This window comes from Thalassophryne amazonica, chromosome 20, assembly GCF_902500255.1.
Source record: "Thalassophryne amazonica chromosome 20, fThaAma1.1, whole genome shotgun sequence".
NCBI classification, from domain to species: domain Eukaryota; kingdom Metazoa; phylum Chordata; class Actinopteri; order Batrachoidiformes; family Batrachoididae; genus Thalassophryne; species Thalassophryne amazonica.
The window spans coordinates 33,922,367-33,939,028 of NC_047122.1; the positions used below are offsets into that span (position 1 = coordinate 33,922,367).

The window sequence follows — 16,662 nt, forward strand, 5'->3', positions numbered from 1 at the left end:
TAAACAATGAAAAAATCGACGAGAGGGTGGGCGACTCCTCACTCAAAGACTGCCCACAGGCGAATGACGTAACCGACAGCCGTGAAAAAACTCTCGCATGCCCACGAGGGTTCAAGCATGTCTGATGTAATCACACGTGATTCAAATCCATATGGTTTTTGAAAAAAATAATAAGGTCGGATACTTTTCTAATAGACCTCGTATATATATATATATATATATATATATATATATATATATATATATATATATATATATATATATATATATATATATATATATATATGAGAGTGAGAAGCGCATTGTCGGTTGGTTGGATCTTTCTCTGGTGTCCTGTTTACATGCTCACACTGTTTCCTATAAACTACCTTTAGTCCTGCAAGTGACTTTAAGTAATAGGGCACCGCAGTCTCGTTTGAACCCTATGTGATATTGTGGGATTTGCCCACTTATTGGAACCTCCACTCCCGTTGTGCAATATACGTATACACAGCATAACTTCACACGGACAAATGGTGTACTGTTTTGGGTTTTTTTTGGTTCCCAGTGGAGAAGGGAAGATGATGCAAGTGGGAGACGTCATGTCAGTAAGTGTTAGCCTACACAGCTAACCAGAATTGCTCTGTTCTCTCTTGCCTGCAAAACCACCTTGGCACGTTTGTGCTCCGGGTCATTAACAAACCGCAACACATGTCCACTTTCCCACCACATCGTCACTTTTTCATTGCATTTTCGCTTTGTTTGCATGTAATTTACCCAAAATGCAGTGTTTTTTTCCCCCAGAAGTAGAGAAATTCCATCATATGTGTCATATTTTACCCCTTTAACGCCTGCCCTCAAATGAAACTGCAGTGCCCAGTTACTCAGTTTCACTTTGCTCTTTGTTTTGTTTTTTTCCCCTGGAGAAGATTTGTGTTTTTACTCACTCTCAATAGAGGACATAACTTTTTTCCTTTACTGAATGTCTTTTTTCAAGAAGGCTGATTTTTAGTTTAGTGAGAACTCGCCTTCCTGGCAGAAGTGTTTTGTTTGAACTCTCCTCTGAGGAGTGAGATTCCTCAGTCTGTCTTATTGGTAAGAAGACGATACCGGAGTTTTGTCTGCACCCTTTAATAAGAAGATACCTGAGTTTGTCTGTACTTTGAAGAAGAGATTCCTGAGTTCTGGCTGCACCTTTTTGAAGGGGTTTCAGTTGATTTTCATCTGCACCAGTAGCCTATGACACTTCAGGAGTAGCCTGTGGTACCTCTTTGTCATTCCTGTGGCATCAGTACTCAGTGGCAGCCTGTGGCACCTTGGTAGGAATCTTGTAGAAGTGTGTAGCACTGCAAACCTGTGACACCTCAGTGGCACTCCTGTGACAGCCTGTGACACCTTGGTAGGATTCTTGTCACAATCTGTGGCATTAGAAACCTGTGGCACTCCTGTAGTAGCCAGTGGCACCTTAGTAGGTCTCCTGTGGCACCTGTAGCCTATGACACTTCAGGAGTCGCCTATGGTACCTTTTTGTTATTCCTGTGGCATCAGTACTCAGTGGCAGCCTGTGACACCTTGGTAGGACTCTTGTAGAAGCCTGTAGCACTGCAGACCTCTGACTTCTCAGTGGCACTCCTGTGGCAGTCTGACAGTTCAGGGATACTTCAGGTGCAGTGGTATGAAAATCCTTAGTCTTTTTATTGTAAAAGTGAAACTGTGTTATGTAAACATAATTACATAATCAGGTTGACTGAGTAAACACACTTTAGCAACATGTCAAGGCCAAGGTAAACTTTATTATCTCGGGCTGGTAAATTCAGGTGGTCAAGGTGCAGGTACACACACACACACACACACACACACACACACACACACACACACACACACACACACACACACACACACACACACACACACACACACACACACACACACACACACACACACCATCCCCTAGCACTCTGACACATGGTCACATCCACACACAGGCAAATAATACTTTATACAGTAAATGACATTCTCTCTGTGACACAAATTCTGTCAGCACTGGAATCTACTAATAACAGAATAAAAAAAAATATGTTCAAGTGCTGCACAACTCACCACGTGTGTTTTCAAAATACTCCTAAAGACACGACGATAGCGACATCTAGTGGACAGTAAGAAAAGGACGTCAAAGAACAACAAGTGGTTGGTGCTGTTTGTTTCATTACGGAAGGCTCACGGTTCAAACCTACGACGGCGTTTTAGGGCCACATAGAATTTTTTTATTTTAGACTTCGAGAATAAAGTCGTAATTTTAAGACGAGAATAAAGTCGTAATTTCAAGACGAGCATAAATATTACGAGAATAAAGTCACAATATAATATTTCGACTTTTTCTTGTAATATTACGACTTTATTCTCGTAATATTACGACTTTATTCTCGTAATATTACTTTTTTCTCAAAGTCTTAATTACGACTTTATTCTCGTAATATTACGACTTTATTCTCGAAGTCCAATAAATAAATAAAAATAAATAAAAATTCAATGTGGCCCTAAAACTCCGTCGTTTTATTTTGGTGGGGTTGGTCATGTGACCCGTCATCTTGATCATGTGACTGAAGATATGTGCTGAAGATAGCGAACAGACAGTTTCCGCATTCTAAAAGGGTCTTCTTTTGTTTGTCCGGTAGTTGGTTTTTAATGTTGTGTCGGCATAACTATTTTTTTAACGTACAATGGAAACAGAAAGCACCTTGTCTACACTTTGTCTCTTACTTTGCCTTGTTTTTGCACCGCATGTTTGCAATTTGAGCCCTAAACGGGTAAGAATTCACACTCCGGTTTTACAAACACTTACATTTTTATATTCTGTTTATGTATTGTTTTCAACTTTTGCCTATGTATCTTCACGACAGAAAACTAATCAGCAGCTATTTGTATTATTGATTAATTGGGAATACGAGAATCTGCTGCTTTAAAGTGAATATATTTTGGATTTGTTGGACACACAAAGCAGTAGATGACTAGAACATTTGGTTCAAAGGTCGAGAGGTGTAAAAACGTAAACAGGACCAAGTTTTTCTTTTGACTGACTGGTCAAAGGGTCCTGAATCAGGTCCTACTGGAGCAGCTTTTACAGATGAATTACACTTTTAGGGATCAATAAAGTTGTGTGAATCTTAAATCCAAGGCTCAAATATTGAATCAAGAGAACATCAGATTTCTTGAATGTTTTTATTGGCCATTTTCATAGCAGTCCAGTGGGCATCACAGACTTATCATCATAAAGTGCTGTTGTGCAGTGACTCTCTATCGGCTATTAGTAGTATTGGAACAAGATCATCCAGGAGTCAGGAAGACCTTATTACATTCTTTTGGCAATAAAGGATATGGCAAGAAAAGGAGTGGAGGTAAAGCTGATGTGGGCTTCAGCACATGCTGGTATCCCAACAAATGAGAGGGTGGACAGGTTGGCCAAAAAAAAGCTGTGGCAAAAGAAAATATAGACATCAGTGTCAGTCTTTCCAAAGCAGAAGGCAAGTGTATCATATGGAGAGAAATTAACCTACAATGGCAAAAATGTTGGGAACAGGAGATTAAGGGTAGGCATTTATTTTCAATAGCTAATAGAGGGACAAATCCAGGGAATGGACTGTTGTCTCTAATTTTCACAGCACATTGATAGATTACAATCAGAAATCAAGTCTAAACTTGCTTTTCTTTATCGCATGCATTATGCAATTAATTCATGTCATGTGACCTACAAAGCACCAATCAAATGACAAGGATCCACTCAGCCGTTATATAATTTTAGATATTGCATTTGGACACTTCTGTAATGGTTTGCATACTTTTGGATGTATTGCACAGTATCACAATTCTCATATGGTGTGGTTCTATTTGAAGTAGGCAATTCCAGTATTGCACAGAACGCATCATGCATAGTTGGTCCATTTGAGAGCCCCATGTGGTGCTAGCTGTTCTTTCAACATTATGACTTCCCTGAGGCATTTCATGGAACTGTTGTTCTGATGGACCTTCCGGTGTCAGGCAGGCAAACTCACATCATAACCCTTGACCTTCAGCTTGGCCAATATCGAACAGATGGTATGGACTTAACAGCTGGATGGGATCCTTCAAGGGTCTGCACAGAGGGATTGCTGCCTCCTGTTATACTGATTTATAGATGGATCTCTTGTCCCTTAACTCAGCATTATATTCCATTTGACAGATCAACCCTCTAGTGTATGAAGAGCAGCTGCTGTGGGTGAGTGGAACCCAAGGGTGGGTCAACACCTACCGAATCCCACTGCTCACCTTCACCCCCAAAGGAAGCCTGCTGGCCTTCACTGAGGCCAGAAAGACGTCATCTGCTGACATAGGAGCAAAGTTCATCGCTATGCGACGGTCAACAGACAAAGGTAAGATGACCTGTGGACAGTCACATGCAGCCGGTGCAGCCAGCCATTTAAACAAGCCTACAATAAAACAGTGCCAACAAAAGGAAAATTAAATGGAACAATATATGCAATGTGTTGCCTGAAAGCAGCATTATGAAAAACAACATTGGACAGCAACATCCATAAAAATACAATCGCTGGAAAATGGGAACACTGACTTTTAACCATAACTGCAATAAGGGACTTTTCGCTTGCAGTCAAACTGATTTTGAAAGGCATTTTGTGAGTGTGTACCACTGCAGGGCTAATGATGATGCTCTACCAACAGACAGGAGGGAAGTCATAATTCTCATTATTGTCTCCATCAGGATTTGTGACATCATAAGGCCTGAAAGTTTAAGAAAGGGATAAAAGGGAAGATTTCCTTTTGTACGGCTAACACATGGGTAACAGGCCAGTATTTGCTGTCACAGTCCCAACTGTGGCCAGTTTTAGACTCATCGAGTAGCCTCGTCCATCTGCACGTTTTGGCTGTGGGTGGAAACCTGTACACGTGAGTGTGAGAACATACAAACTGAACAGAAAGGTCCCAGGATGTATCGGTTCCAGAACTTTCAGACTGTGGGCCAGCCACTGCACCACCATGTGTTATTTGCACAGATTTTTGTGAAACAGAACAGCTGGATGCACAGTTTTAGTTTTACAGCAAATTACACTCAAAAACTGCAGCACAAGAAAACTGTAAGCAAATGGCTTATTGCAGTTTAAGTAAAAGTTTTCTGTTTTTTTTTTTTTGGTCTTATTTCAAGGAGCCACCTGGTCCCCCACATCCTTTATTGTAGATGATGGAGCTAAAAGAGATGGCCTTAATCTGGGCTCAGTGGTGGTGGATATGGAAAAGGGCTCAGTGATTCTGATCTACAGCTTGTGCTTCCACCAATACCAATGTTCCCCCTCCAGTACCATGATGGTGGAGAGCAAAACTGATGGTCTCAGCTGGAGTTCACCCAGAAACCTCTCTGTCCAGCTCGGAGTCAAGAGCTTCGTTCCGGGTCCAGGTTTTGGCATCCAGGTAAGAGAGTTGGCACATCTTTGTCATCTTTCTAGTTCAAAACAGCTTACTTAACTTTTTTGTTTTTGTTTTGTTTACTATAGTTAATGATTTACTATAGTTAATGATTTATTAATTGTTTCAGGATTAGTCACTTTATTATTATGTCCTCCATTTGAGGCATTATGTTTTCATCCTGTCTGGGCATCCATCTGTAAACTTTTTGTTTCCTGTGGTGTAATGGGAAGGCTAGAGGAAGCTTCCTTTTGAAGATGGGGGTCTTCTATTGTCCAGTATGGCTGCCATGGGTGCAATCTCAATTTTGGTTTCCACGCAATGGCTAAACATCTCATCCAGTTGAAACCATTTCTTGGTGCTGTATTGGGGAGGCAAGAGGAAGGATCCTTTAGAAAATGGCTGTCATTCCTTATCTAATATGGTAACAGTGATCATCTTGATTTTGTTTCCATGTAATAAGTAAACAAGTAACACCTCGTCTGATTGACAACATTTTGTGGTGGTATACTGGGGAGGCTAGAGGAAGTATGCATTTGAAAATGGGGTCAATACACCACATACCAAATGTATAGTGGCAGCCTTTCACTATTTGCTATATGAACATGTACGATGAGGCCTGTGATCTACTGGTACCCCGCTTTACCCTCTATAACTGCTGGGATAGGCTCCAGCCCCCGTAACCCTTAAATGGAGTAAGTGGGTGTAGAAAATGGATGGTTGGATATACAGTCAGTCGGAATAAAACCTCACAGTGCTCCTGGGCAACACCATTGAAAGCTAAAGCTAAAGAACTCCTTGTCTGATTGAGACCATTTCTTGGTGGTGTATTTGGCAGGCTAGAGAAAGTATCCTTTTGAAAATGGGGGTCAATTCACCACATACCAATTGTATAGTGGCAGTCTTTTGCTATTCATATGGAACATATATCTGTAAAATACCAGTCTTTTGCTGTAGAAATTATTTTCAGGCTTCATTATCACCTCTGTTGTAAAGCCATTCACCAACATGAGTGTTGACATATGCCACGCTTTGAGTTGCTCACATCCACATTGGGTATTTTGCTTATGGTCTCTGTTCACACTCTAGAAGCGTTACAACCCAGCTCAAGGGAGGTTGGTGGTGTGTGGCCATGGAACATTGGAGGGTAATGGAGTTTTCTGTATCCTGAGTGATGACCACGGGGACAACTGGTACAATGGTGCAGCATTGAAAAGCATCCCTTATAACAAGGAGAAGTTAGACCAGGACTTCAACCCTGATGAGTGCCAGGTAGACAAACACACACACACACACACACATATATATATATATATAAGCAATAGATGGTGCTAACATCAACTTATGATGGTCATCATCCCTCCTTCTCGATTGTATCCTGGTGCTGCTATGTCCCTCTGCAGCCAGTTGAGATGATGGATGGCAGCATCGTCATCAATGTTCGCAACCAGAACAACTATCACTGTCGCTGTCGCATTATAGTGCGCAGCTTTGACGGTGGATTGTCCCTGCCTGTAGATGAGGTGTACTTTGACAGCACCCTAGTGGACCCTGTGGTAGCAGCTGGAGCCCTGCAGAAAGACGGGGTGCTTTTCTTCAGCAACCCAGCTAATGATATTCACAGTAAGAACTCTATACATCAAAGACCTCCACTGCATCGTATTCCTTATTAATTAAAATCTATTAATTTTTTTCCTCAAGGTCTACTTATTTACTTGATTGCTTCATTAACTTAATTACTTTGACCTCATGTCAAATTTGAGTTGTTAACCTCTTGCCTTATCGCCCACAGGAGTCAACCTAACATTACGTTGGTCCCTGACCAATGGCACCTCTTGGGGAAATAATGTTGTTCAGCTGTGGGCAGGGCCGAGTGGCTACTCATCGATGACATCACTGGATAGCGATTCCACAGAGGATCGCAAGTTTATCTTTGTGATCTATGAGAAGGGGCATAAGGAATATACTGAGACTGTGTCGTTTGCCAAGATTCACCTCTATGGTGGCCAGTAGGGCATAGGTGAGGAAAACCAATGGCTACTCTCACATTAGAGGCTGAAATGGCACAGATCCCATCAGTTTCCCCTCACACACGTCTAAACTCAATCAGGCTTAAGCCGTGTGATTGTGAGTGTGTGCGTGCACATATCTGGACTTCACTGCAAAAAGGGGTGTCTAAAAATGATAAAAACACTAAATCTGAGTGAAATTATCTTGCTGCATTGGCAGATAATTTCACTTGACAAGATGTCTTGAATTAAGTTTCTTAAATCTAGAAAAAAGTATTCAAACACTTAAAAAAATAGATTTAGAAGTGTTTTAGGTAATTGTTGTTTTAGGTAATTTCTTATTTGTAGAAATGTTTCTGTTTCTGTACCCTTCCCCAACTTTGTGCCTTGGGACAATCCTGTCTCAGAGGTCTACAAACAATTCTTTTGACTTCATGCTTGGTTTGTGCTCTGTCATGCACTGTCAACTGTGGGACCTTATATGTAGATAGGTGTGTGCCTTTCCAAATCATGTCCAATCAACTGAATTTACCCCAGGTGGACTCCAATTAAGCTGTCAAAAGATCTCAAGGATGATCAGTGGAAACAGGATGCACCAGAGCTCCATTTTGAGCTTCATGACAAAGACTATGAATACTTATGTACATGTGATTTTTTTTTTTTTTTTAATAAATTTGCAGAAGTCACAAACTTAGTCTTCATTGTCATTGTAGGGTTTTGTGTGTACAATTTTGATGGGAAAAAAGAATTTAATCAATTTTGGAATAAGGCTATATCATAAAATGTGGAAAAAGTAAAGCGCTGTGAATACTTTCTGGACGCACTGTACAACAGAATTTAGCATTTTGCACAATATTATATTAAAACAGGAAACCCTGGCTCTGATGGCAACTTGAAAAGTTAATTTGTTTGTGAAGTTATAAATTAACTATTTTCTGAAATATCACAGAAATTATTCTTTTACCTGTTTAAAGCCAGGTGACTCTCTGCACTTAAATAATCTAACTCTCGCTGTTCGTTTTTGCTTCTGGTTAAAGACAAAACACAGTAAGCCACCACTTATGGCTGTGACCACAGCGTCCATGCACCATGATGGTTAACGTTAAAATGTTCTAATTTTAGCTGTTTACTGGAGTGACAATGTTGCTTTGTTAAACAGTAGCGAGAGATGGATTATTTAAGTGCAGAGAGTCACCTGGCTTTAAACAGGTAAACTTAAGTAACTTATTATCCATGTCGTTATCCTTGAAAAATGATGGAGCCTCGTGATCACCTGGAGTTTGCCACTGCAGATGACAGAAATTCTGCAATAACGACTGCTGTGACAGGATTTCTGACAGACATTTCAGTGAGCGTGGTGTCTGTCAAGATGCCACCACTGAGAAAGGAGGTTGTTTGCTTTACTGAGGATTGGTGAAGACACTGGCCGCATGGAAGTTTGACGTCATGATCCTCGAGCTAGCCAGATTCTAGCCACAACTGTGTTCAGACCTCAGCGAATCCCTCTCAAATCTAACTCAAATAGAAAACACTCCATCTTAAATCAGATTTGTGTTGTTCAGATTCAAAAGAAATCTATTCAGCCTGAATCCTGCTAAAACTGGATTGCCAACCCCAGTCTGTATGGGGTCGAAGCAACCGCAAACAGCTGACAGACCAAAAACAAACATCTGAACTATCATTCAAATTCCACAGTAAACAATCCCTTAAGACATTTGTTGGCATACCTCTGAGATTAATGTAATTATTTTACTATTGCTTAAATTAGGTTATTGTGTTGTGATTTTGTGTGTGTTGAATGTGCATGGATGTGATGGAAATCAATTGCAAACGTAAATGAAAACCATCTACTAAACAACAACAAAAATAATATAGTCTTAATGGTGCATTAATTAATCTCTGTAGCCAGAGTTGAATGTGAGGTGCAACAATTAAAAACAATTTACCCACATTTTGATTTCACTTTGTGCTCATCTTCCAGGTACAAAGAGAGGAATCTAGAAGATGTTGGTTACTCCCAAGACTTTCTCAGGAAGAAAATAAAACTTTTGAAGCTCACAGTCACAAAAGACTAAACATTGTGAGCTGTGCTTGGCCTATACTTGAATACCTATAAAAATCCAATTTCTCTTCAGTTTTTTTTTCCACATTCTTATTTTTAATTTTTTTTTTTTTATGTGCTTGACTCACTTTTTTTCTGTGCCCTTAAGGCAAACTGTTTTTTAATTATGGGAGTCTGTACTCATGAAGATTTGGACTTTTTTTTGCCTTTACTGAAATGTCAGTGTCAGAATGATTATAATTGGTTCTTCCATTTTATAAAACGAATAAGTATGTTTAAATATTGATTTGTTGTACATAATCTATTCTCCATTTTCTTCTGCTGGGGAGTGAAAGTGGTATAAAAAATATTAACATAATAGAAAAACAAAGGCTTTTTATGTTTATGTTGGTTTACACTGATTAGTAGACACAACTTTGATCACTTTTTAATTTAATTATTTTTTATTTTTGATATTTGATTTTCAGTCACATTTTCTGTTTCATCCCTGGCTTATCAGCACTGCGCATGAGGTTGCATTTTCTTGCTGATCAGTGTGATCAGAACAGTAGTCTGTAAAATAAACAGAATTATTCTTATAAGCTACTATTTGTTGAGAAGGCAGTGTTGTACAGGATTTTGTTAAATATTTCAACACGCTACCCTTGGATGTTACTGATACAGCAAAAAGAGCAGAAACACTGTGAAGTATATTATCGAGGACAATGAATTTTTTTTTCTTGCCTTCAAAGAATAATTTCTTTTTGTAACCATCACAGAAAAGGGTAATTAAAATTGTACACAGTTTTAATTTATATTGTATTCCAGTTGTATGTTCCCCCAGTAACAATCTGATATAATGCTGAATCTGTAAATAAGTTTTGAATTGAAGTTTCTGCTGACAATGTTAATAATTTGGGGTTAGTATCCATATCACACCTTGTTGATGTAATCTTTACATTGAACTATTTAAATTTAGAAACCAGCACTTTTAACATTGTACATTCTCTGGTGATAGGGATTCATGTTCCCTTGCATTTTTTTTGTGATAAGTAATATGTATGATCTCTAATTTCACAAAAAAAAAGGGGAGCCATCAGATTCTTTTTTTGCTTCAGTCTTTAGGCTGTTGTACTACAAAAGGCTACAGGTGGATTATGTTGCTTTTGGGCTCTGTAACAATATGATGGTCAGTTCCCAGGTCGCCATGAAGGACTCATTCAGCTTATGAAAACATTGATTTGTTGTTGCAGATAATTAAAAACTAATGAACATGGTTATGGATGCTATATTCAATTTTTCTAATAAACAAGTCTAACATATATTTGGTTATGTGAAAATGTTCATTTATTCATCCCCTAATTTGTCTAAAGAAAACTGGGTGTAAAAGTGAATTCAGTTGTGTTATACTAATGGAGGCACATACAGCGGCTTGCAAAAGTATTCAGGCCCTTGGTATTTCACACATTTTAATTTGTTTATGACATTTCAAATACAAAAAGTAAATCTGACTTCTCAATATAAGAAAAATTCTAAAATTATCTTCCTTAGACTCAAACTGAAATCACATCTCTACAACGTGATATAAATTAATTAACAATATAAAAGCCAAGATGATGGGTTGTATAAGTAATCAGCCCCTTTGGTATAATACTTGTAAATAATCAGTTTAATTGAAATTTTTCTTCAGACAAGTCAGGGGATGGATACATGGACATTTCCAAGTCATTGAATATGTCTTGAACTTTATTTACATAAATTATGAAGACATGCAAACATTATGGCACTCTGGTAAAACTGTGTGAAGTAGACAGTTCTCAAAAACTGAATGACTGCAAGGAGAAGAGTGAGGAAAGCCACCAAGACACCCAGACAACCCAGAAGAAGTTACAGGCTTCTGTGGCTGTGATTGGAGAAATTGTGCACAGTGCATGTTTTGCATTTTGTATCACCAGTTATACAGCTTTGTGATGAAGATGAAGTACAGAGGATGGTTTTATTAAAAAGAAGACCTGAAAGTTCAGCTACAAGAAGGTACATCTGAGATGCAAGCCTAAATTTAATGTTTTGGTGAAAGAAAACCCTGCTCATAACAAAATGTGTAATCAGTGAAGAGCTGTGAATGCTTTCCGGATGCACCGTACAAACAGGGGCCAAGATCACTTTCTTGCGGGATTCCACTTAATTTAACTAGATTTGTGATATTTTACTCAAGCTTCTTTACAATTGCTTCGAAATGAGAACTAAATGAGAAACAAATGCAAAATTATATTGAGAAGCCATGGTTTTCTAAAATATATTAAAACTGTTACAAATGTGAATTTAGGTGTAAACTGAGTTGACCCTCGACTCCTATTCAGTAGCCGATGACGGCTCCTACACAAACCCATCCAGCAGACTTTCTTTTTACCTTTTTTATTTATTTTGGGGGGCATAATCAAAGAAGTACAAGTAAGCCGTGAGCTTTCTTTAACGTTACAACGGTGCTCGCATCCATAAGTTAGTACGAGGTGTTGTAAAGAACCTCAGCTCTTTGAATATGCAGCTGGCTCACTAAAAAGCTACTGGTTAGCATAGCTAAGCTCATTCTACGATACAAGCTCGAGACAAGTCGGGATAAGACCAGGTCAGTGGCCGCAGCATTATGTGCATAACGTGCAAACAAATGTCCATCTATGTGGTGAGTCCGCATCCTGGCTGTTAATATCGGGAGGTTTCATTAGCTCAGGCGAAAATGGGTTATTTTCTGGATGCGCAGTCGGTTTTTTTTTTTCGTTCCTCTTGGTTGTTTGTAAGCTAAGTGGTTAGTTAGCCTTGCTTGGCTAAATGGCTAATTCGCATTTGTCAAATGGCAGCGTGTAATATGTTGGTGAATTTATGAACAACGTTCCATGGTTTCCTCCACTTATTAGCTGTTATTCCGTCGTGATAGGTATTGAAATAATTGACATTAGTGAACGCTTTGCTAGCGAATAACAACATGTCATCCATCGCTAGTCGTGTAGCTAATGTAGTGTTGGCTATTTAAACGTAACTTCTTAAAAAAATCAGTTTTTGGCTAACCACACTGTATTTAGCACCAGCCTAGTAATGTAATCTCAAATGTAAATTGGAGTAATCTCCCATCTTGGGGCCAAATGCACGTTAATAAGCAACGGGCCTGTCTTCACCGCCATTTTGTTTTGTTCTCCCCAGTAAAGTATCTTTTTCTGCTTTGTCTTGTGCTGTAAACAATCAACGCCGTTTCGTGGCAAAGGGCCACACGCGATGTTACACTGCGTTTTATGTTTTTAAATGCTCGCAGACAGTGTCGAGTAACGTTCTCGCAAGATTATGAAAATCCATTATAAAACATGAGCGCAGCCCCCCCCCCCCCCCCCCCCCCCAACGCCAATACCGAGGATCTCTGTTAGCTCGCTCAGGCTAATTAGCACCGCGAGGAGGCTGTCATAGACGTGTCAACAAAGTGTGTTTTTATGTATGTTTTATTTTGATTTATGCTGCTGCACTTGATGCTTGCCTGTGTGGCTGCTGTTAATCCCCGTACACCACGCAGATGACCAGCCATCCCACGACCTAATTTTCTAATCTCATCTGGCTGTTGAGAGTGCTGCTGTCAGTCAGGTCCATAAGCATTTGGACAGTGACACAATTTTTGTGATTTTTCGCCTCTGTACACCATCACAAAATAGATGTGCTTTTAATGTGGGATGTCATCTGTAATTCTACAGGTTTCACAAAAGGAACGGACTCCATAGCCAGTCTCGTAGCCATCAGTGAAACCATTATAATAATATAATATGTATACGAGGTCTGTGAGAAAAGTATCGGACCTTTTTATTTTTTTCAAAAACTATATGGATTTGAATCACGTGCGATTACATCAGACAAGCTTGAACCCTCGTGGGCATGACAGAGTTTTTTCACGCCTGTTGGTTATGTCATTCGCCTGTGGGCAGGCTTTGAGTGAGGAGTGGTCCACCCCTCTCGTCGGAATTCCTTTGTCTAACAACTTGCTGAGAAACTGGCGCTTTGCTTTATCAAAATTTTTTCAGAACCTGTGAGGCAGATCGAAGTGGACACCATTCGAGAAATTCAGCTGGTTTTCGGTGAAAATTTTAACAGCTGATGAGAGATTATGTCGTTTTAAGGATTTCCCACGGAGCGGGACGTCGCACCACGCTCTGAGGCACCGTCGTCAACCTGTTTCGTGCTGAAAACCTCCAAATTTAAGCCTCTGTTGACCCAGGACGTCGTGAGAGAACAGAGAAGTTTCAGAAGAGCTCGGGATCAGCAGTTTATTAGGACATTCCACTGTTAAAGGAGATTTTGTAATGAAAGACGTGCGGACAGATTGGTGTGTCGGCAGGCAGCCGGCGCGGCGCGCTGCCACAGGCAAAATACCTCCGTCGGAAGCCTTAAGGACAAGTTGGAACATGTCCAGCTGTTAAACAATTTCTCAGATACTCACTCTACTGAAAGCCATCAAAAGCCGCCTGGTTTTTACAAATGGTTATCAACACGGAGGTGTTTTTGAAAAAAAATTAAAAGGTACGTTATTTTTCTCGCAGACCTCGTATGTCGCGAACATGAATGAGCGAAGCTCTTCGTCTACTATCAGTTTGTGGGTTTTTACAGCTTTTTACGACAATGTTGTCCGGTTTGTGGCTTTTTCCCCTTACGGACAGATTTTTGGTGCCATTTCTGGATTGTCCCTTCGTCTACCATAAGCGTGAGCTTTGTGCCGCTGTGCGGTGCTTTGCCCTGTATAATATGTATATGTTGCGGACATGAACGAGCGAAGCTCTTCAGCATCTCACCATGTCATTTCCGGTTTGTGGCTTTTTTCCCCAGTTGATTTGGTCGCGGCCATGTCACTGCCAGTTTACTTCCACATCGGGTCCATCACTGGTGTGAAACTCTGTCGGTGCGTTTTACCATAGAGATACATTGTGTATGTGGGAGTGGTATTTGCTCTTGAATTCCAGATTTAAATAATTATTTGTTTGAATTTTGTTATATTTCTGTTGTTGGGACCTTAGTGTGGCCTTCAGCTATTCAGAGAGTTTGGATAATGTCACCTGGGAGTGATATAAAACCAAAGAAGCAGCAGCAGGACTGACATCTCGTCCGTACAAACACGAAGCTGGACGATGGAAAAATAATCCCACACAATGGCCAGATATTCATTGAATATCCTGATATTTATTCCTACCTCATAGACACACCAATTATTTTTGTATTTTATATCATTTATGTCACGTATGCATTGTGAATTGCTGGTCTGCGCGAGGAGGGGAGCCAGCTGCTGTGTATTTCCCACAAAGTAAAGCATGATCGATGTGACGCATAATCCTCTTGGTGTTTCATGACAGATTTTAATATTCTTTCTCGCTTTGTTGGTACAACCCACTGCCTCACTTTGCTGAGTCATTAAAAACAAAACAGTGGTGAAAATGAAAAAACTCGCATATGTTAACAAAAATATTGCATTAGCCATTTATTAACAGTCCTTCCATTTTCAGATGCTGTAAATAATTAGACAAATATAATTATTTGCAGGTAGTCACATTTACAGGCAGTTTTCTTCAGACAAGGGATGGATACATAAACATTTCCAAGTCACTGAATATGTCGTGGTATTCAGTCACTAAGTATCTAGATAGATTTTTTTTTCTTTTTTTATTAGTCTGAATAGCATAAAAACAACAAAAAAACACATGAAATGTAATTCCCCCTGAATCTGGTTAAAGTCACATATGACGGTGGTTTCAAACCTGATTGCTATTGGATATTTATAGTTGAATCTCAGTCTGAACAGTCTCACCACTTGTGTAGTATTGTGTCTTTTCCCACTATGGAAATTGTGTCACTGGCCAAGTGCAAATATATCTCTGTGCTTTACAAACATTACTCTGTATTTTCTTAAATTCCAAGAATAATAGATACATAGACTTTTTGATTTTATATTAATGTCTGTTATAGGGGTATAATGCTACACTAGCTCCACAATATGAGCGATATGTCTTGATACACTTGTTGTGATTCAGTGCATACAGCATTACATAATTGCATCATGGTTGTCATTGATTATGTACAAAGTAAACTGTGGTGACTGTTATAACTTTAAATAAAACTATTATTATATTATATTATAACTCTTATTATATTTTAAAGTGTAAGTTGTAATCCTTTTTGTTTCCTATTTATCAGTCATTTATGATTGTTCTGCAAGAGGTCATTATTCCATTCAGTAGTTGGCTTTGCATGGTATCACAATTCTCACTTGAAAAAACAAGACTCGGAATGCACCGATCCTGATACCAGTATCAGGTATCGGCCCGATCCCCTATGTATTTACTTGTAATCATAAAACTCCTCCGATACTATGACACCCAATACCCCTTTACAGAAGTGTGATGTCAACCTCTCAATGCATTGTGTTTGTATTGTGGGACAATCGCAGCAGCCCGTGGGTAGCCGGAGGTTGTGGTTCAACTGAACTGCCCACAAAGCCTTTGATGTTGTGAGATTTCATTTGTTTTCTGCAGCTCCGAGTTGAAAGAACAGTTGTCGTCTCTCAAAGCACGGTGACGGCAACACACCTGCACAAGCTTTACATGGACATTTTAACGGTTTTTTTTCTTTAAAACTCTGTGCTGCTCCGTGTGTGTCCTCACTAAAAACAGCTGATCCACACACATTAACAAATGTTAAGGCTTGCTTTTTCCACCCAAATGTGCCTAAAGTCTCTTTCTGAGGATGACATGATGAAAAAACCCCCCGCTGAAAAATGTAAAAAAAAAATTCCCTACCTGTCAATCTGGTCAGTTCTTCCTGCTCAGACGACCATCCAGGGGTGAATCCAGGCAGAAAGGGGGTGTGGAGGGGGGAGCGTGCTTCCCTCCCCCACACCACTCGATTAAAGGTGCACTTTTGAAGACAATTTTTCATACAATTACTAATACTATAATAATAATTTTAACAGTTGAAATGTTGAGAAAGAATTTAATAGTCAATTTTTTTTAAGGATCAGGCGGGCTGTGATTCAAGCCGACTCGGATTTCAATGAAACATAGCTCAGAGATGGAACCTACCAAGAAACGAACTTTCCCAAAATTTTTGGACCGAAAACCAAACGGTGACCTTGCCAGTGGTCATCAAAGTTCAAGGCAAAAATAT

The 16,662-nt window shown here is 39.6% G+C and overlaps 2 protein-coding genes across 3 annotated transcripts in view; both read left to right on the forward strand.

Moving 5' to 3' along the window:
- The first annotated feature begins 2,699 nt into the window (after window positions 1-2,699).
- Window positions 2,700-7,445, forward strand: neu1 (neuraminidase 1). Its single transcript, XM_034160739.1, has 6 exons — window positions 2,700-2,786; window positions 4,196-4,385; window positions 5,174-5,436; window positions 6,520-6,702; window positions 6,834-7,053; window positions 7,223-7,445. Exons 1-6 carry the CDS (start codon window positions 2,700-2,702, stop codon window positions 7,441-7,443), a joined length of 1,164 nt encoding a protein of 387 aa, XP_034016630.1. The 3' UTR covers window positions 7,444-7,445.
- A 4,373-nt stretch (window positions 7,446-11,818) lies between these two features.
- The window catches only part of prrc2a (proline-rich coiled-coil 2A), a 69,876-nt gene continuing 65,032 nt past the window's right edge, over window positions 11,819-16,662 (forward strand). Inside the window, exon 1 of one of the 2 annotated variants that reach the window (XM_034160949.1) lies at window positions 11,819-11,931. The gene's annotated coding sequence lies outside the window, so the exon portion shown is untranslated. Of the gene's footprint in view, window positions 11,932-11,953; window positions 12,107-16,662 lie in introns of those variants that run through there. The other variant, XM_034160948.1, reaches the window with a different exon arrangement.